This window comes from Gordionus sp. m RMFG-2023, chromosome 4 (genome assembly GCF_954871325.1).
Source record: "Gordionus sp. m RMFG-2023 chromosome 4, tfGorSpeb1-WG-v2, whole genome shotgun sequence".
Classification (NCBI taxonomy): domain Eukaryota; kingdom Metazoa; phylum Nematomorpha; class Gordioida; order Chordodea; family Parachordodidae; genus Gordionus; species Gordionus sp. m RMFG-2023.
The window spans coordinates 22,444,390-22,465,854 of NC_088778.1; the positions used below are offsets into that span (position 1 = coordinate 22,444,390).

Sequence of the window (21,465 nt, forward strand, 5' to 3'; positions counted from 1 at the left end):
ATAATAATGATATTTAGAGTTTGAGAGATAGATGTTAAAATGATATATTCCGAGTATCGTTATTATCTTCGGATTTTGGAACCAAAGAAGGGTTTAGATTCGCGATAACTTTTCTTGATATTCTGATCTTACCGGTTACAGGATCCCTGCCAAAATATTTTACCATTATTTCTTGGCCTATTTCTAACCCCAAGGCACTCGGATGATTAATCTATAAATTAAAACATTAGATATAATTAGGTTTGATAATTCATAATAAAAATTATATTATATATATTAGAATCTAACGTTAAAATTCATTTGACAACTAAAAATAAAGTTTACAATATCCACTAGTGATTATTTTTGTACATTACAATATCTTTAAAATGTCGACTGTTAAGCCTGAAATATAGGGAACTAAATTCAGAATTTGATATTTTAAATTATATTAACAGAAATCTTTTATTTAAAATTTAATATCTGGCGAATTAACCTACAATACTTGTTCTCATATGTACCATTTATAAAATAATTAATTTCGCAAAATAAGATTATAACATTGGCACAACCGTATCTACCTACCATCAATACTAAAGTATTAAAAAATAACTCTCAAAATTATACCTTCCGAGTATCCAGCTGAGAATTATGAAGCAGAGTTGGATGCATTGTAGGATGCAATAAAACCATGACCCCTATATCTCTAATCTCCACTATTTTGGCATGTAAGATAGAACCGAATTCAAAAGTCGGTTCTGTCGACGAACTAAGGGTATCCGATAGCAATTCCTTGATTCGCTCTCTAACCTCATCCATGGCAATTTTATTAGGGGCAAAAAGCGAAAAGGTTGTCTCGTCAATGGGGGATATTTGCACGCCTTTGTGCAATTATTAAATTTATTTTGAAAATACTGAAAAATGTCTAATTATAAAGGCACTTTTAGTATACTACTGGAAAAAGATTAATAAACATTACTCGATTAAAGCGCTGTTAAAGGTAGATCGAAGTATCAGCGATATTGGATTCCTTAATTTTAGCAAATTGCCTGAATTTTTTATCTTTAAAAAATAAAGATCATATTCGAGATCCTTTTCCAACTATTAATCCATCTTTTTAGATTAGTTTAAATCTTATTAATTAATTTTTTTTTAAAACCTAGCTTCCAATTTTTGATTTAACCAAAATTTCAAAATTTCTACATTTTTTTATTAACTTACAATGTAAATCGAATCAAAACAAAATCATATCCAGAACGATTTAACCAAAAAATGCCTCATTAAAAATTGGTCATTTTATTATCGGCAATGTAAAAGGATCAAGATCTATTTAAAAAAAGTTTTCTGGATCGCGATTCGATTCTTTTATATAATCCAAGCCGGATTGATTCTAGAAATGATAGTCATTTTAATATTTAATAATATTAGTTTAATATTATATTTTAAATTTAATTTGTTTATTCGATCTGAAGCATTGTAATATACAGGGTTCACTGCTATTTCGAAAAGAAACTCTTATTATGAGAGCAAAATATGTAAACAACATTTTTTATAATTTTTTCTCAATCAATTAGAATATCATCGAAATAAAAAGTTTAAAAAAATGTGATTACCCCATATTTACGATTCTTTCGAACAAATTTCCATTTAAAATGAAACACTTTTACATATAATTTATTCAATAAAATTAGCTGAACCTATAAAAATTATTTTAAAAAATTGTAAATAAATTTATTTGCTTAAAATAATTTTGTACATTAAAAGTATTGTAAATAAATATATAAAAAAATACTCGAAATAAGATATATTTTTTTAATAAAAAGAATATCTATAAACTTTTTTAATAAAAAGAATCCTTATTTTTTACAAGAATAATTTTGCCATATAAGATTTGGAAGAATCAAATTCTTTTAATGAGGGAGGTTTGAAAGAATGGCATCACGTAATTTTATTTTCTAAATTGGCTATCATTGTGTCATCCTAAAAGTACTAAAGGAAATTTGTTCATTGATATATAAAATATCAATCAAAAAATGTAATCGCATGTGCATAATTATTTGAAACTTGGAGAAGGAACATATTTTATTGATGAATATTTTTTTAAAATGAATATATAAATCTAATAATTAAAACAATAAAAAAAATTTCATATGTATTAAATATGAATTATTTCGCTATAAATTAATTTTCTTAAAGATTATTACAATTATTATGCAATACCATTGATGCATTATTTAAAGCAAATAAATTTATTAAAATTTTTTAAAATTAAATATGATATACAGCGGATTTTTATTGAATAAATCATATGTTAAGTGTATTTTTATTTCTTAATAAATGATCGTTAGAATGATTTACGAAAGAATGGTAAAAATAAAGGTAATGATATATTTTTATTATTCTTTTTAGGATGCTCGAATTGAATGAGATTTAAAGTATTTTATGCTCTCATAATAACAGTTTCAATATTTGAAAACAAGGGTACACCCATATTTAGCAAATTTTTTTGAAATCATATATGTTCTGTTAATATAATATAGTTCTTATATATATATTCACCTGTATCAGAAACCAATTTTTTAACGTTGTAACCCCCGTAACCCATAAATTTTGCCCGCTTAGCTAGAGGTATCACCAATTTTTCGGAAAGAGGCTTATTTTCTTTATCATTTTTAGGGATGGCTAAAGTAGAGTTCATTATTTTTAGAATTTTAAGTTTAGCTAAACGGCTTCGTTCCAGAGCTTCTTGAATTATTAATAAAGGAACACCAGGGATTTTAATATCCGCCTTTGTTAAATATTTAAGAATTTTTTGAAAATCATATATCCATAATTATTTTCAATTATACACTTGGATTTAATTAAGACATATTCATTTATCTAGTATCTATTTGTTAACCCATCTTTAGAGTTTAACAGGTTATCATAGGATTTGCTAAAATTACCTCTATAAAATGGAGTAAAGGTATGTAACGTGAATCCTATCACTTACCCTAGAGATCGGTGTGGTCCAACTTGAGTAAAAAGATATTTGAGCAGGACTTGCAACTTTTACAAAATATCTTAATAGCCTAAGGCGGAATTTCAAAATTATTTCAAAGATCATAATTAGATAAATGTCCTTTTCCTTCACAAAAATTTTAGCCGAACAGCTTGTACAAAATTATTATACAATTCGGGTGGGCTTAAAAACTTTTTCAAACATCTTTATAAGGCAAATATGATGTGTGTGCAAGATATGAGTTAGAAAAAAAGTTGGAAAAATGATTTGCAGGCTTGGTAGATAAAATAAATTTTTGGACTAGGATGTGGAAGGGGGGGGGGCGGGTGGCAAGAAAAAGTGGTGGACATTTATGGTAGCGAACAGGCTGAGAAAGCGTTTAGTATTTGTAAAAATGATCATAAGAAAAAAGTGGAGGCCCTATAAGTTGACAAATGCGAAAAAAAATTGAAAAATCATATAGAAAACTATCTTACTTTATAAAAACAAAATATTAATACTTATTAAAATAAAATAAGTAGTGTTATACTGTACAATAAAATATCTTCATTATAAATATCATAAGAAAATATATTTTTAATTAGATAGAGTATCACTTGAAGAGCTGTAATCCCTTTCTTAGTGCCGGCTATCTTAAAATCCATGTCGCCAAAATAGTCTTCGATACCCTTTAAAAAATTTAAAGATTAAAAAAAATTATTCATATCTGTTCCTGATATTATACAAAACATTAATAAAATATTTTAGATATTCACTATTACTTTAAAATATGAAAATTATACGGAATTAATACAACTAGTGTTGTCAAAAACCTGATTTAGGCGATTTTAGAAAAAGGCTACATCAAAGATTAGCCAAAAAACATAATCTAAGCTTCAATATTAGGTCAAAAGAGGGCTAAATCTTTCTACCATCAAAATCTCAGGGCTTAGGTAATATTTTTTTGGAAAATCTTGATATTGCTGTTTTTGACAATCCCTAATTCAACTAGTAAGTAAAGGTTGAATTTTAATGTGCAGACGCTCGTAAAATCTAAATTTTTGGAATCAACATCACCCATTTTCTTTAAAATATATCTAAAAATAAAAAGTGTTGTCTTAAAATAACTTTCAAAAGTTATTGTTATAAAACTTAAGTTTTCTAACATTATTTATTATATTAAATATATTATAAATTGAAAAACGTTAAAATTTTTTAGCCTATTGAGAAATGTTATTCTAAAAAAATCGGATCGGACCTGGTTTAAAAAAAAATAGAAAATGGGAGATTCACTTATTTAATTAAAAAAAAAGAATAGGCAGAACTCTACCCTGAACTTTATCCTCCGATTATCATCATGATCAGAACAAAAAATCTTGTAACATATTCTCAATTTTTGTATAAAACAAACTGAAAAAAACCTACTATCAATTCGACTTTCTTTCAATCTTAGGTGACGTTAAAATAATTTAAATGTATATTATTGGTGACTACAAAATTATAATTAATAACAAAAATTCTGACCAAAATATCCGTCAATATTTTGTAATTAAACTCTTTTTCCTTCGATTTTATGTCAAAAGAACTAGCATTCGATTCCATCTCGTGTGCATAATCAGTGACTAGCCCTATAGCCACACCCGCAATGGGAGAACTTATGTCAACTCCTGCATCCATGAGGGCTAAGCTACCACCACAGCATGTAGCCATCGAAGAGGACCCTTATATTTTTGTAAAATAAATTAAAATAATATGTTTAAAAAAAAATATGACCGCTGTAATTATAATGTATAAAAATTTATAATTTCCTTGATATGTTTTTAGTTTTCATTATTATGTTATTTCATTGAATGAAATTATGTTTATATCAGTGACGAAGCGCCAAGTTTACTACTAGGGAAGCAATTGAAATTTTTTATTATTATTTATTAGTTAAATCATAAAAAAATTAAAATATAAAATAAGTAGAATTGGTCTTTGTTTTTGAGTAAAATGATCAAGTACCGAATTACAAAAATTATTGCTAGATTTAAAATTTTTTTATAAGTTTTTTTTCAATCGAAATCAAAAATAGATTTAAATTTTTTTTTACATTAAACTCATAATTTATTCATTAAAAGTTAGCGGAATATCTATAAAATTATTTTACAAAATTTTAAATAAATTTATTTGCTTAAAATAAGTTTGTCATCAATGGTATTGTTTATAATTAATGAGCTTCATAGCTAAGCAAGGATTTATAAATTCATTTGCATGATATAAATATCCTTTAGAGTCTTGAACTGATTGTCGTATTAGGATACGGAATCTTGAATCCCCGCGTTTTATTCGGAATATTTTTTTTAAACTTTAATTATATTTTATTTTCTTCCTTTTTTAGCCGTCTGGCTAGCACCAGAAAATTTTATTTTTTAGAGATTTTATTTTCTGTTTTTGTAAATTTATATAAAATAAAATCATAAATATTTTCATATAAATATATATTTTTAAAAAATCCGAATTATAAAAAATTATTTTTTGCAACTCATTTTGCAAATGCATAACATTATCTTCCCATAGTTTGTGACATTCCGGGAAGCTCCTAAATATTTTTAGCAGTTTAAATAAAAAATTATTATATTTTATATACATCAATTAATTTGAGTAGTATATGGTTACTATAAAAAAAACTTAAATTACCTATGATTGATATATTTTTGTTGTGAACTTAAAATATCAGGCAATAAATGTGTTGAAATTCTTCCAGCACACGTTCCTACCCATATTTTAATTTGTTCAATTTTCAATACTTTCACTTTTAAATTTAAGATATTATTTCTATCTATACTATTTATAGGAATAACACGTGGTCACCTAATAAAGTTATTTTGTACAATTATTTGAGAATAAATTAAGCCCACAATAATTTAAATATGATATAAAAGAAAGGCCCTTTTTAAAATATTAAAACTATCCCTAATATTATTGGTAGCACAACTATTTTTCCATGTATAAATTATCAATAAATTTATTTTTATTAAGAATTAATAGTCGTATTGGGCGGGATTTTTTTTCATAGAATTTCTAAATTATTACATTTTGATAATTTATTTTTACCTTTGTGAATTTATATTGATATTATATATATGAAACTTAATTTATTCTCAAATAATTGGACAAAATAACTTTATATTAAGTGATCACATGTTATTACATATTCATAGGACAGATAGAACTATTATCTGTCCTAAAAATTTAGGGAAGGTAATAAAAATTGAACAAAATAAAATATGGGTAGGAATGTGTGCTGGAAGAATTTCAACCCATTTATTACCTCTAGTATATAAAACTATAAAATTAAATGATTTTTAAGTTCCCAACAAAGATATATCAATCATAGATAATTTAAGTTATTTTAATAGTAACCACATATACTCCTCAAATTAATTGATGTACATAAAATATATTAATTTTTTATTTAAACTGCTAAAATTATTTAGGAGCTTCCCGGAATGTCACAAACTATGGGAAAACATCGTTTATGCAATTGCAAAATGAGTTGCAATAAATAATTTTTCATAATTCAGATTTTTTAAAATATATATTCAGGTGAAAATATTTATGATTTTATTTTATATAAATTTATAAAAACAGAAAATAAAATATCTCTAAAAAATGAAATTTTGTGGTGCCAGCCAGACGGCAAAAAAAGAAAGAAAGAAAATATAATTTAAAAGTTGTAAAAAAAAGATTCCGAATAAAAAGTGGGGATTCAAGATCTCGAATTCCCAATATAACATATATATTTTAGTCTTAATATTTTTATAATATATATTTATTTAAATTATATGTTCATATATATGAGATAAAATTTGAACTTAAATATTTTTATTTTTTTAGATAAAAAAGCGTTAAATAAAAGTATATCAAAATGTATCTATAGCAGATACCTCTGAAATAGTATATAGGTACTTTTTATTTATACAACTCTGATAATCTTAATAAATTTTCAATAATATAATCACAGCGTTTAAAAAAGAAATTTTTTTTTATTTAGGCTGCGTCCAAAATCATAAAAATATAAATAAATAAATTTTGAAGAAAAAAAATAATATGTATTTTTAATGTAAAAAAAAATAGTGTCCAATTTCATTTTTCGGTATTTTTATATAAATTTATTTATTTGTGAAATTTTTATAAAAAATTAGTAATTATAATTTTTAATGCTGTTAATTTTTTATAAATTTACCAAACGATTATAGCCTTTTATATTAATATATTTTTTAGTGACAGAATATAGTTTTATTGATAGTATAAGAGTGCACAGGAACCTATGGTGCAAAAATGACTTAAAAATTAGATATTCTGTAGAAAATAGGAAACCAAATATTATGAGTCAAGTTTTAAATTGACACAGACAAATGTAAAATATTTTTAAAAAAATATAAAATAGTTTTTTATTTTAGGAATCTGAAAATTGGCATCTAGGAACAGTATTATATTTGTATATAAAATTAATATATTTTAATAGGTTTCTTCATACCTTAATGAAATTGCTAACCCACTTAATGATATAAATATTGAGTAAAATATGTCTATTGATTCTTTTGATGATATAATTTCTGTACATTATATTACTATTATTTGAAATTTATTATTGAATAATAGCTAGATCAAGATAATGCCAACAAAGAAAATGAAAACACTATGGTTATTAATAAAAATATTCCTATTCCTACTTTTAAAAGATATTATATTTTTTCTATTATAATTTTATTATATAACTCAAATATAATAATTTATATATATTTTATGGAAAAATTATCTTTCAAAATAAAAGTTATTAATGGTCTTCCAACTGTTTAAAATATTGATACAATTATTATTTACAACATATATGTATTTATTAAGTATAAAAATTTAAATATAACCATTATCAAATAATAGGTTCATACAAAGTTTAATAACTGAAAGGTAATATAAAATAATAAATACAATTAAATATTTGCATATCTTTTAATAAATAACTAATAATTGAATCATATCAAGCATTTTGAATACTTTAATTATTATTTTTTTAAAACTTAAATGTGTCCAAAGTGTTTTGTTATAAATTTAATAAATTTTAATGATTTGTTCCAAACATTTAGGACGCAGCCTAAAAAAAGTAAGAAAAAAAATATAATATAAAAAAAAAATTTCTCTTTTATTTATTAAAAAAATAAGCATTTTTTTATTTGCAAATGCTTATTTTTTAAACGTAAAATTACACAATATATTCGCATGATCTTCTCTTTATTAATTAAAAAAATTCAACAATATTAAATTTGCTGCCCTCTTGTATATTTTTTTAACGTAGTAAATATAATAGTAAATTTTTTAACGTAGTAAAAATAATAGTAATACTTCTTTAACGTAGTAAAAATAATATTAAATATTAATATTTTTAACTTTTTAACGTTATAAAAATTATATTAATTTTTTTTAACGAAATCAAATTAGTTTTTTTTAAACATATTATTAAGATTATATAAAGTTTTTGAGAATTTTGTAGGAAAAATTTCAAGGGAAGCAAGCCTCCCTTGCTTGGAAGCTTCGTTACTGGTTTATATATTTTCTTCTGGTACTATATTTATATAACTTCTTTATTTTTTATCTAAATGCACTATTTTTGGCCATAAACAAGATCAAATAAGTATTTTATAAGATATTAGCTATTTTATTTTCAAAATCCGAAAAATAGTATGAGTAATTAATATAATTATAAAACCATTTGATTCTAAAACTTCGGAGGTTAAACGAATGGTAAAAGGAAAATCTTGTGGAATAACTTCTCTAAGCGCCTTTTCGGCTAAGGCCCCATGACCCAACTCCCTTCGACCTATGAATCCACTTCTACCTACCTCATTTGTAGCGTAAGGGGGGAACTTTCAATAAAAAATGGGCAAAAAAGAAAGATAAATTGTATATTATTCATAAAAAGAATGCAAATATAATCAATAAATTGTTCGTAATTATTAGGGCTGTGCCGATATTAAATATAGGATCGTATCGGCACCGATATCTTGAGTTTTCCAAAAATATCGGATCGGACCGATACCTGTAAGAAACTGATCCGATCTTTTTACTTTTATTTTTTTTATTTTATGTATATTTATTTTTCATTAATAATATTTTCTAAATAAATTTTTTTTAAACAATGCAAATGCACAACACCTCTTAAATTTTATTTATTTTTTAAAATAGATTTATAGTATTTTAAAAGTTTTTTTATAAAAATAGAAAGGACCACCCAATTATTTATTTGAAATCTTTTTAAATAATGCCATTTTATTATTTATACTTTAACCCTTTCGGTCGCGGTAGTGCAAATATAAAACCACCTTTTAACCTTTATATCTTCTAAAGGAGTTGATCATATAAAATGAAACCACCACGAATATATATTAAAAGATATTCTTTTTCATATGTTTGTGGAGGAGTTACTTTTTAATTTTTTTTTTCGCACCTTTATTTCAAAATACGTTTTTTACGGTGATTTTTCTTAAAATTCCAATTTTAATTATAAGTAAGTATATTTATCAAATATTTTTAAATATATATATTCCTCACTATTTTATCTATCTTTCTAATATTTATTTTTGCTCAAATAAATAATATTTATATATTATTTTGATCTTTTTAATGTGGTATATTAAACTAACCACTGCCACTTAACAACAATATTTTTAATATTTATTTTTTTAAATAATTGATAAATTTTGCCAACTCATTTCGCAATAATTTTAGCTTGTTATATATATGGATGATTATCTGGACATTCCATCTGAAGGTTCTTCGTTAGACAACTCATCCACTGATTCCGAAGATGATTATGAATCGGATACACGTTACCAAATTGATAGTGATGATTATGAATCGGATACACCTTATCAAATTGAAATTGATCGATTTAAAAAAGAAAGGTATATATGCTACCGGAACACTAAACAAAAATAGGAGATACTTGCCCATAAAGAATATGGAAACAAAATTAAAAAGAGGTGAGTTTGACTGGAGAAGTGACAAAAATAATATAAGTATAATTAAATGGCGAGATAATCGTGACGTATTTATAATGTCCAATTATATTGATCCGAGATCAGTGGATACTGTGAAGAGAAAAAATAAAAAAGGGGAAGTATTTGACGTAAAATGTCCAATAATGATAAAGATGTATAATAAATATATGGGGTCTGTTGACCATTTCGACCATTTAAAGTCTTTATATGAAATTTCGCGAAAGTGGCGAAAATGGTGGCTACCAATATTCTTTTGGCTGATAGATGCGGCGATTATCAATTCATTCATAATATACAATAAAGAATTCCGAAGACAAATAATTGCTAGCGAATTGGCATACTGTAAAAATGTTAATAGGGATGATAATATTCATAATGATAATAATTATATATCAATGCAAAGAAAAAATAATAAACCTTATATCCTTCCAGAAATTAGACTAAAAAACTCAGCTCATCAACCTCAGGCAGGAACCTCACGAAGGTGTACCTTCTGTAGTACAAAGTTAAATCCCAGAAGAACAAGGTGGTCGTGCAAATCATGCAACGTACCACTATGTCTAAATAAAAATAGAAACTGTTTCGAAAGTTTCCATAAGGTGTCAATGATATGAATTTAAAACCACCAGGGAGAGCCGCCATTTTGAATTAAAAAACTTTTTTCGTGTGTTTTATATTATATTATACTAGAATCAATAAAAAAATTACTAAATATCGTGTTGCAACATATTAATTTTATGAGGGAACCTAAAGGGTTAAATAAAACAATTTTTTTAAATATGTTATCTGAATTATGGAAATATTTTACAAAAGACAAAGATAATTTTGCAAAATGCGTTATCTGCGGAATTCTAATTTCACGGGGAAAAATAATGAAAAATTCATTTAATACTACCAAACCAATATCCGTAAATTTTTTAAAATTTACTTAAGAAATAAAAAAATTAAATTAATTGCATAATTCGAATTTTTGCATAAAAAATATTGATTTCTTAATTACATTTGGTTCGAAGGGGGGTGGTGAAAAATCAATATAGATATCGGATCTGTATCGGATCGGTTTTAAATCAATATCGAAAAATATCGGGGATAGGTGAAAAATATGTGGCTCGGCACAGCCCTAGTAATTATATATTTAAATAAATAATATTTATACTTCGTAATGTAGCATGAAATTTTTCTCTTTTATCGATCTATATTAATAAAATTTGATATTATAAAGGAATATATATTACATATTAGTTTAACATACAGAACCCAGCTTTCATTATGTTTCCCAATGGCCAGAAATTTATACCGTTAAAAACCGGAAAATTTAATAAACCAATAAATATTATGAGCAAGTTACTGCAACCGCAATATAACATAAGGTTAATACCTATAAAAGAGCAAATGATAATATTAGCCAAAATTCTCGATTAGTGAAAATAAAAGAGTTATTGATAGAAGAATAATCATAAATAAAAACCGAATTCCCTGGATGATGTTGAAAAAAGGGGGAGGTGGTGAGGAGGTCTATTGACTTTTACTTTACAACTGTTTATAACTCATCCAATTTTTATTTTAGGCTATATATTTTAAATACTTCTTAAGTTAACTTTAAAAAAAATTAATTCCATTTTTTAACTTCCTGTCATTTTTTTATTTTAGTCTAACTTTTCAAAGTTAGACTATCTTAAAATATAATTTTATATAATCACCCTGTTAGTATGGATATAGGATCGGATTTGAAGGCAGCGTCTAATGAATCGAAAGTAACGGTACATAATACCTATAAAAAAATATTAACAAATCAATTTTTTACGTATTGAATTAGGAAGCACCAATTATATTCATTGATTTCATCAAAAATTACAGGTATAATATTTATTCTTGAATAAGAGATGAAGAAGAAAAAATTAAAAGTTTAACGAAATATATTTGTTCCGATAATAATAATTATAGTAACAATAAATTATTTTACCCATTTTTTGTAAATTTGGGATGTATAAAATTATTGCACTAACATAATAGATGTAGTCACATTTGTATTTCATTATTATATTTATATTAAATAATTTAAAAAAATATCACATTAATTTAAAAAAATGAATTCAATCTGATTCATTGGAAATAAAAGACAATTATACAAGTTTGTTTATTAAATATGAGAAAAATACTTAGATTTAAAAGGTTACATTTAATATATGTCTAATTAGGACTTCGAGTAACAGAATGCCGAATTATGAACTTGAACAAATAGATTAATGATCTCGGACTCTAATACTATATAATAAAATATCTTGAACACGACCTGATAATTAGGAGAATCTTAGTTGATTATTTCTTAACCTTTAAAAAAATAAACATGAGATCCGTTTTGATCCAAAAATATATTTGTCAAAGTTCTTGAGCAATCATTGGCCATCTTAAATTCAAAATTGATTTACGAACTTGAGTTTGACCTCTACTAAAAAGGGCGGAACCGTGTAGAGGTTTATATAGGTCGACCTCGCATTTAATTTCCCTTAACTCGTCTAATTCTCTGCCGTCGCATCTATTAAATGTTTGAATAATGGCTTTAATATTTAAAAAAATAAAAATATATCATTGTTTTTTTTTCCAATAAAGAGTAAAAACAAATCTCCTCAATCGTTTTTTTTCCTTTAAAAACTAAAAAAACTTATTTATTTAAAAACACTTTTAAATCAGAAATGATGAAATATCTATTTTTTAAATTTTCTAATTTATCCGTAACATTAACTCAAGATAATAATTAATGTTAAATTTAGATTACAAGGGAACGAATTAATACAGTGATATAATTTTTTTTGATAAAAAAGGTGCGGAGAAAGGGAGGGTGCCTTATCTAACATTTTTATAGAATAATTATATAAAATACACGCTTTTTATTAAGGTAACGTTTAAAAAAATATACCTGATTTCTTCGTTTAGAATCAAGGATCTTAAATATTCTTTCACGAAATACGAAACGATATCTGATATAACGTGAGGTTCGATGGAATTAAACTTTTCTAAAGGTTAAAAAAAAGTTCAATAAAACTAATTTTCTTATTTAAAAACCATCATAGTAAATTTGAGAAATATATTAAATAGATAATGCAATATTTCATCATATCCACTTTATCAGCGATACAATTAGAATTAGATATGTATCCCACAATCACCTACCAGAACCCGCAAAAAAATCTCATGTCCTATAAGGTGGACAGATTTAAATCAACAAGTATTGCCAAGCGACAATTGAAAAATAAATACTTAGTCAAAATTAATATTTTCTTTAGTTTAGAGAGGGAGCAAGTTAACATAATATGTACCATCTGTTGAAATGGGCAAATATTTTTAAAGTGGCGGATAGGTCATATCAAAGAAAATAAAAAGAAGATTAACCTCTCAATTTTTCGCTTGTGGCATTACGAAAAGCTGTCAACTCTACGTCCCGTTCCTGTTTATCCAAATCGTTGTTGGTTAATATTTTTCTCAAATTTCCTTCATTCCCGGATTCCTTTAAATATGCCTTCATGGAGATTTCTTGCTCTTTTCTTAGCGATATATCTTGACTCGTCAGGGTATTCTGACGTTTGCATTTACCGTATTTTTGCCCTAAAGTTCTTATATTTTTTACAATGGAGGATATTTCTTTGGCGCCTAACTTCATAGCTCTCATTAATTCCGTAACGCTAATTTCTTGGCCGTTTCCTTCTAACATGACTTTTTTGTAATAAAAAATAATTCATTTTATTTTATTTATTGGGGGTAATGGGGGGAGGGGGTGTAAGCGGTTTATAAAATAAAAGGATATGTGATCATCATTATTAAAATGCTTCTCTGAGGGTATTTTATACCTTATAAAATACATCCAATTCTTTAGGTTGGTAGATTATCTCAACAATTTAGGTTGATTTCTATTTACAGGTCAAGGCAATCAATCTAAATTTCAGTTTATATAAATAAACAAGTTTGCGCTTTGGAAGAATATTAGAACTTAATTAAATCACAACATTCTGTATTTCCAAATATTTATAATTTACCAATTAGAAGGCCTGTTATTTGGCCATCATGATTTTAGGCTCTCCATGAAACATGCGAAAACAATATAACGTTTCAATGCCTTTAGGTAAATAAATTTGATTTTATTTATCAACTTTAATTGTAATCCAAAGTTGCATGAAATCTCTAAAAATCTATATAAAGGTCAAAGTCAGTGTGATAGATCTGATTTAATTTAAAAAGTATTTTAAAATTGAACTCGTTAAAATAATTGTGTACAAGATTTGGTTGGTATTATTTAAATTACAAATAAAACGAGAACATCCTCATACTCATGTGCTTTTTATATTGCGGCTGGAAGATAAAATTTAGTTGAATTCAGATATAGATAGATTTTTCAGAAATTCAACATAAAAATATTTGTAATATACATTCTCCATTTATAGACAAAGGTGGTAGGTAAAATTCATACTAATTTTACAAAAGGTAATATTATTTATAAAATAAAATTGTATCACAGTTTTATTGATTACCTACTTTGTTGTGTTCCATTCCAGCTATCACCAAATTTAGCTTACTCTTTTGTTGTTCTTTTCGAGTTGGGTTGACCAGGATTTCTCCATCTAAAAGGCCTAACCTAACAGCAGCTACGGGTCCATTCCATGGAATATCAGATATTGTTAAAGCTGCTGAGGCTTTAAATATTTATTTTATAATAAAATTATTGTTTCTTTTTCTTTAATTCCTTATATGTTTGTTTCTTTCTTTCATATTTCTTCTTAACTTATTTTAAATTTATTTATATCTCTTTTTTTTGTTGTAATTGATATTTTATTTTATGTATAATCTCTAACCTCCATTTATGCAAGCGATATCTGGATCATTCACACCATCAACAGCTAACAAATTACAAATAACCTATTAAGATTTTAAATACATTTTATGTTTCCTATTTTGATAACTTGTGTGTCTGATGAATAGCCAAAAGGAAATAATGGTCTTATTGAACGATCTAGATAATAATTATTTTAAAAATAGTGTCAAAAAATTAGCCTAGCTTATAAAAAATTAATTAATCTTAAAATCGCAAAGACAATTCAAATATTATATTTATATCATAATTAAAAATGTTTCAGCCTGAGCATATATTTCTAAGATTCTAATTAAAAGTATATATAAAATTGTAATCTCAAAACTTAATAATAAAAGAAATATGCAATCGAGACCATAGTAAGATGGAAACTATATTAATAATTAATAGTGATAAGGATCCTCTTAAAATGTTTCAATCAACTCAAATCGTTGTGTCCGAGGCAACTATCTTAATCTATTAGGATTTCAATGAGAGCCTTTATTTGCTCCCTTCCCCCTTATATGTTTTTTTATAATATCACTCATATATTTATCATTTTAAAATTGTTTATGTTATATTTATATAGTTTTATATATTATGCTATTTATTAATATAAATATTAGAGACTGGCAGATCCAGCCCATATACATGGGTGGGCTGTATTTTAATTTTTTTAAATATACCAGGGCCGGACCTAACCGAATATGTAAATCGCCATTAAAAATAAAACATTTTTAAAAAATCCGAGCCGAGCCAAAAAATTTGGGCAGTGCGTATTTCTGCAGGTCTATAATAAATATAATGTATATATTCATGAAATATATGTACATATATATTGATTATAATATAATTTCCGATGCTTGTTTGAAAGATCAACTGGCTATAATAACAGAAATTGTTGCTCGATTGCAAGATCAAATGAAAACGGAACCTCGGGAATAAAAAAATTGTTAACATTTCTTGTGCTAGACTAGGCTATAGAAACTGAACAAGCATAGAACAAAATGAAATTACAAGGGCAGGATGCCTGAAATAACAGGGTATTTGGCCTCTAGTTTAGTGTTGTTAATTGGTTGGTTGTGTAAAAGCCATATCCAAAGAAATCCAAGCTGAGCCAAAAAATTAAAGAAAATTTTTTTTTTAAATTTGGGCTGGGCATATTTCTGCAGGTCTATAATAAATATAATGCATATATTCATGAAATATATGTACATATATATTAATTATAATATAATTTCCTATGCTTGTTTGAGAGATCAACTAGCTATAATAACAGAAATTGTTGCTCGATTGCGAGATCAAATGAAAACAGAACCTCGGGAATAAAAAAATTGTTAATATTTCATTGTGCTAGACTAGGCTAAAGAAACTGAACAAGCATAGAAAAAAATCAAATTACAAGGGCATAGGATGCCTGAAATAACAGGGTATTTGGCCTCTAGTTTAGTGTTGTAAATTGGTTGGTTGTGTAAAACCCATACCCTAGGTTTTGGCCTAAAAATTTACCTAACTAGCTCTGAGCACAAACCCCGAGCATAGACTCGAGGCGTCAGTATAACTTTCTGATATAAAATTCTGCAATAATTTATTTGAAAATTATTTCCACCACTTTCTGACTTCCTCCCTTATTTCAATAAAGAAAAAATTTGTACATGATTTTAAAATCTAAATCATTATTTTAATTATATAATTGTATATAGATGTGATATTAGCTTAATAAATTATGTAGCTTAGTTTCTGCATCGAATACATTTGTAAATGTATCAGCATCAAAAAAAGTTTTTACACAATGTATTTAGTAATTATAAATATGGCTAACTCAATAATCAGCAAGGACATGGTAGCATAAGAAATTAATATTATATCTGTAAAACAGGGCCAGACCTGGGTCTATTTTTTAATATATTTAAATTGATAAATAATAAACTAGTGTTGTTAAACAGCTCATTTTGAGCCGGTTTTTAAAAACGGCTAACTCAATATTTTTGCCTGAAAAATATAGCCTAAGCCTTGAGATTTTGCTAATAGATGTCCAAGCTTTGTTCCTTCTACAAACAAAATCGTCAGGCTTGAGTTATATTATTTTGGATGAAATAGTGAGTTAGCCGTTTTTAAAAATCGGCTCAAAACTAGCAGTTTAATAACACTATAAAAAACACAGAAAACTACTATAAATTATCAAATTAGTAATGTTGTTAAATGGCTTGATTTGAGCCGATTTTTAAAAACGCCTAACTCAACATTATTGCCAGGCCTAAACGTCGAGATTTCGCCAATAGATGTTCAAATCTACCATCTATGAGCAAAATCTTTAGACTTGTAATATTTTTTCTGGATAAAATGTTGAGTTCGCCGTTTTTAAAAATCGGCTCAAATAGACCCGTTTAACAACATTAATATAGACACACTAACTATGCATGCATTAAAATTTAATTATCCAATGCAACAGCCTATGATCATTATTAAAATATTGGCCCAGCCCTTGGTCTAAAATTTTTTTAATGTAAATTTTTCTTTTTGATTTAAAGAATTCTAAAAATAAGGAAGAGTTTTAAAAAAATAAGAAGTATGATTTCATAATCATTTTTATATTAATATGCAATAAAATAGATAAACATAATTAAATATCTATAGTATTCAGAGTTGTTAAAAGATACTTTTTAAATGGATCTAGATACAGATACAGATACATATTCTCAAAAGTTATCTAGATACAGATACAGCGTCTAAAAAGTTATCAAGATACAGATACATAGATACATTTTTTATGCTCTTATAGGTTTGCATAAACCTAAATTAATATTATATTGTGAAAATTCATGAAATGAGCTAAAAATTTATTGACGCGATATAACATTTATCAGAATATAACTAAAATTATAATTTTAATATAATATATGAAAATATATGATTAAATAATTATTAGATTTCAGTAATAAAATATTTTCAAAATTTTGATCATTTAGGCATCCTCGTTTATCTGTGAAGACATTTTTAGCAACACTAAATAGTCTTTCCACAGGGGCGCTTGAAGGAATTGTAGTGTTATATTTAATAAATAACAATTTTATATGATTTCTTTAAAAATGCTAAAATCTCTACATTTATTTTTGAAAAAGTTATTTAAAATTTGTTGATTATCAAAATTTAAATCATTATTAGAAATTATATCTGCTGTAGGGTACTGAAAAAAATCTGAAATTAAATTATTTGTTTTTTTTGGCAGGTTATTTGCTTGCAGTCAGTTGATGACTTTGATAATTCACCAGCTAATCTTTGTATCAATTGTTTTCTTTTATAATGGCTGCATGCCATCTATAATAAAAGCAATAATTAAATCATCTAAAGTGCCTTGAGTCAAAGGTCTTTTAGCAAAAATATTATTGGAGGATGAGCCTTGCCAATATTTTCTTTAGTATTTTATTTTCCTTCCCCTTTTTTATTTTTGTTAACAAGGTTGGATATTTTTTCTTAAAATTTTAATTAGAATTTTAAATATATAATATCTATACCCTTATGTGCTTCACAATATTGCACGTTGAAGTCATACTGACGGATATTTTTGTATTTTTAGGTAGACATGGCAAACCTTTTACCATCAGAGAATTAATTGTTTTCTTTGTTTTGAGATATTATTTTAAAATATGCTCAATTTGGCCATGGTAAAGCAATAGAACTTGTTGCTTCCTCTTCTTCATCAATATAGATCTAAATAAATATATAAACTTAAAAATTTAGTTATAAAATAAAATTTACCATTTCCATATTGTAATATTAAAATTTGTATGGTTTATTGATAAACTCGGACATAATATTTAAATTAATGAATATTTATATATATTTTTTATATATAAGTTTTAATATTTTATGTATATATAATTCTTTATTATAGTATTAATAAATATTAATATATAATATATATATATTTATTTATTTCATAAGCTCATATGAAATAAAATAAATTTTACAGTCAAATATTTTTATTTATAATAAAAAAAGGGGTATATAAAATGTATCTTAAAAAGTATCTAAAAACAGATACAGATACCTCTAAAAAAATATCTAGATACAGATACAGATACCTTTCTAAAAAATCTATCTTGATACAGATACAGATACTACATTTTTATATCTAGATACTTGTATCTAGATACTTTAACAACTCTGATAGTATTATAACAAAAAATTGAGAATAAAATAAATCTTTTGATTTCTTAATTATATTTTAGCAGTGTTAAAACATTTTTTTGCTTCCAGGAATTTGCCAGGTCTGGGCCAATAAAATTGTTTTAATATATAGTGCAAACAAGAAAAATATATATAAATCAATTAAACCAATCATTCTACTGGTTAAAATTTCTTTATCTGATAATCCAAGTTCCCTTCTCAAATAATTTGTAGGAATTCTTCCCGCTGCTGAGGATTTCTGTCTATAATCCACCTATGTTAAATTGATTAATGTTTTATTTTAATTTATACAGTTAAAGGAATAAAAGAAGATATGGCTGTAGGTTTTTTAGAACTAACAGCAGTTACCATTACACATGTATCTCCTATCTAAATTAATATTAATAAAAAGGAATAAATAACTAAAAATTACATTAACTGTCACTGAGCCATCAGCTAATTTAGCTAATTTTCCAGTTTTTATATCAAATTTTCTACATTTTATATAAATAATTTTTATAATAATCGTTTTAACTTTGATAAGTTATTATGTGAGGATGTTGAATAGTATTTCAGAAAATAAAACACAGATTTTTTCTTGAGCATTTTAAAATAATAAATATACTCAATTTGCGCTAAAATTAAATTGTCATCCTGTCATCTGTCATTAATGGTATTTTAGATTAAAGCAAATAAAGGGAATACAATTAAATGAACGTTCTTTATTCATTTCTCTACCAGAATGGCTCGTGATCAGTGTTAAATGAGCAAGGGAGTGGAGGAGGGAGGCAGGGAGAGGGGCTATAGGAGCAATTTGCCCAATTTATTTTAAGGGTGGTAGAGGTTAGAGGTCTGCATTGGGCAGGTTTCTGGACCAAAAGCCCACCCATCCAATGTTTTAAAAAAAATTTAACCCGCCCGCCCAGCCCGCCTATAGTTTTCAAAAAATTATACACCCGCCGTACCGTCCATTTGTCTAAAATTCTTTACCCGCCCGCCCGTCCGCCCATTAGTCTTAAATTTTTTACCCGCCCGCCCATTATTTAAAAAAAATTTTAACTCAAGCCCGCTTATAAAATATAATTATGGTCATTCTTTTATTTTATTAAGCGTCTAAAAAAAATATTTCAGCATTACACGAAAGTTTATTTAAAATTAATTTTATATATACTTATAATGCAAAAATAATAATGAATCGACCTATTCTGGATTCAAACAGGTACTTCTTTGTTCTAAAAATCTTCCAGCAATGCTAATTCCGCGTTCGGAAGAAGCACTAGAAAAGTTTTATTACATTCCCATAAAAGGAAATTTTTAATAGACAAAAATGTTTATTTATTCTAAGAAAAAGGTTTTCTTCACTTAATAAAAAACGATTGGTATTAAAAAATGAAATTATTATAGATCATTTAAAAAATTATTTTTTTTAGGTTGTTTTTGAACAAAAATTTTAAATTTCCTTAACTCACCCGCCCATTGTTTAAATTTCTTAACCCGCCCATATATTCAAATTTTTTTTAACCCGCCCGCCTGCCCATTTTCGGAAAATTTTTTACCCGCCCATCCGCTTGCCCACTTAGATGGGTGGGCGTGGGCGGGCGGGCCGAAACCCCGCCCAATGCAGACCACTAGTAGAGGTAATATTTTCAATAGATTAAATTTAGGTTGATCTTTAATAACTTCCGGATTAATATTTTCTAAACTAATACTATTCAAGCCTCGAGATATGGCACATAGATGTCCAAACCTTTCTAACATCTACTATGTTCCAGACTTAGATAATTTTGTTTCAATTAATCTTTTTTAAAGACGAGCTTAAATCGAGCTTTTTAACAACACTAGGTATAAATTCTATTGGGTAGGCTAAGTCATTTTAGGCTAAATTAATAGGGTTAGGAATTTAATTTTCATAAGAAATAAGGCAAAATATATTCCTGTAAAAAGGTATTTATTACTCTTTATGTAAAATCTTTATTGTTTTTTTAGCTCAATGGTTTCATTGTTTTGATTTTGTGAATTCCATATAGCCAAGCAGCATGTTAATAGCTGTAGAATATCTAAAATATTTGTCCGAATTAAAAAAATATTATATTAAAGGTATCATATATTAATAATCATCGCTGTCAGTTTTAGTCATAGGCGTAGCCAAATTTGCTAGAAAGGGGGCACAATAAGATAAATTTTTACACCATAAATTTTTACGGATATTTCCATATCACCTTATTTTAGACTTTTGGCTATATTTGATTTCTATAAAACTAATTTTGGTATTAGCTTAATAAATATTTAGGAGGCAAATTTGTGAACCACATCCTCCCCCCATCGGTTATGCTCCTGTAGGGTATGATCGTTAGATTTGGATATAGTATTTAAATGTGCGTCGCTATACGAGATGTCATTACTTAGGCGCCATGGCTAAAAAATGAAACTCAAATTTTTGTAAAAATTTTAAGCCT

At 25.9% G+C, this 21,465-nt stretch overlaps 1 protein-coding gene across 3 annotated transcripts; it reads right to left on the minus strand.

Annotated features, from left to right (window-relative positions):
• On the minus strand, positions 1-19,638 carry LOC135929137 (polyribonucleotide nucleotidyltransferase 1, mitochondrial-like). 3 transcript variants are annotated; one of them, XM_065465656.1, is made up of 18 exons: positions 19,545-19,638; positions 19,443-19,503; positions 19,322-19,399; positions 19,190-19,283; positions 14,952-15,001; positions 14,844-14,907; positions 14,523-14,684; positions 13,390-13,710; positions 12,917-13,013; positions 12,433-12,535; positions 11,700-11,770; positions 11,156-11,192; positions 8,709-8,865; positions 4,484-4,680; positions 3,577-3,648; positions 2,539-2,767; positions 607-860; positions 1-211 (listed from the first exon to the last, which is right to left on the minus strand). In XM_065465656.1, the coding sequence occupies exons 1-18, from the start codon at positions 19,613-19,615 to the stop codon at positions 35-37; spliced, it is 2,295 nt and encodes a 764-aa protein (XP_065321728.1). In that variant the 5' UTR covers positions 19,616-19,638; the 3' UTR covers positions 1-34. The 3 variants fall into 3 exon arrangements, with proteins under 3 accessions (XP_065321728.1, XP_065321727.1, XP_065321729.1); XM_065465655.1 differs by having other exon boundaries at positions 19,178-19,283; XM_065465657.1 differs by lacking the exon at positions 19,545-19,638 and having other exon boundaries at positions 19,178-19,283; positions 19,322-19,395; positions 19,443-19,469.
• Between the last annotated feature and the right edge of the window lie 1,827 nt (positions 19,639-21,465).

Excerpts from the sequence above, each read along its gene's own strand:
- LOC135929137 (XM_065465655.1), bottom strand. The coding sequence starts at position 19,615 with ATGCTCAAGAAAAAATCTGTGTTTTATTTTCTGAAATACTATTCAACA. Across the intron at positions 11,193-11,699 it reads CCTATATCCATACTAACAGG|ATCGATAAAAGAGAAAAATT; the intron begins GTGATTATATAA and ends TTATTAATATAG. Across the intron at positions 212-606 it reads CTCAGCTGGATACTCGGAAG|ATTAATCATCCGAGTGCCTT; the intron begins GTATAATTTTGA and ends TTTAATTTATAG.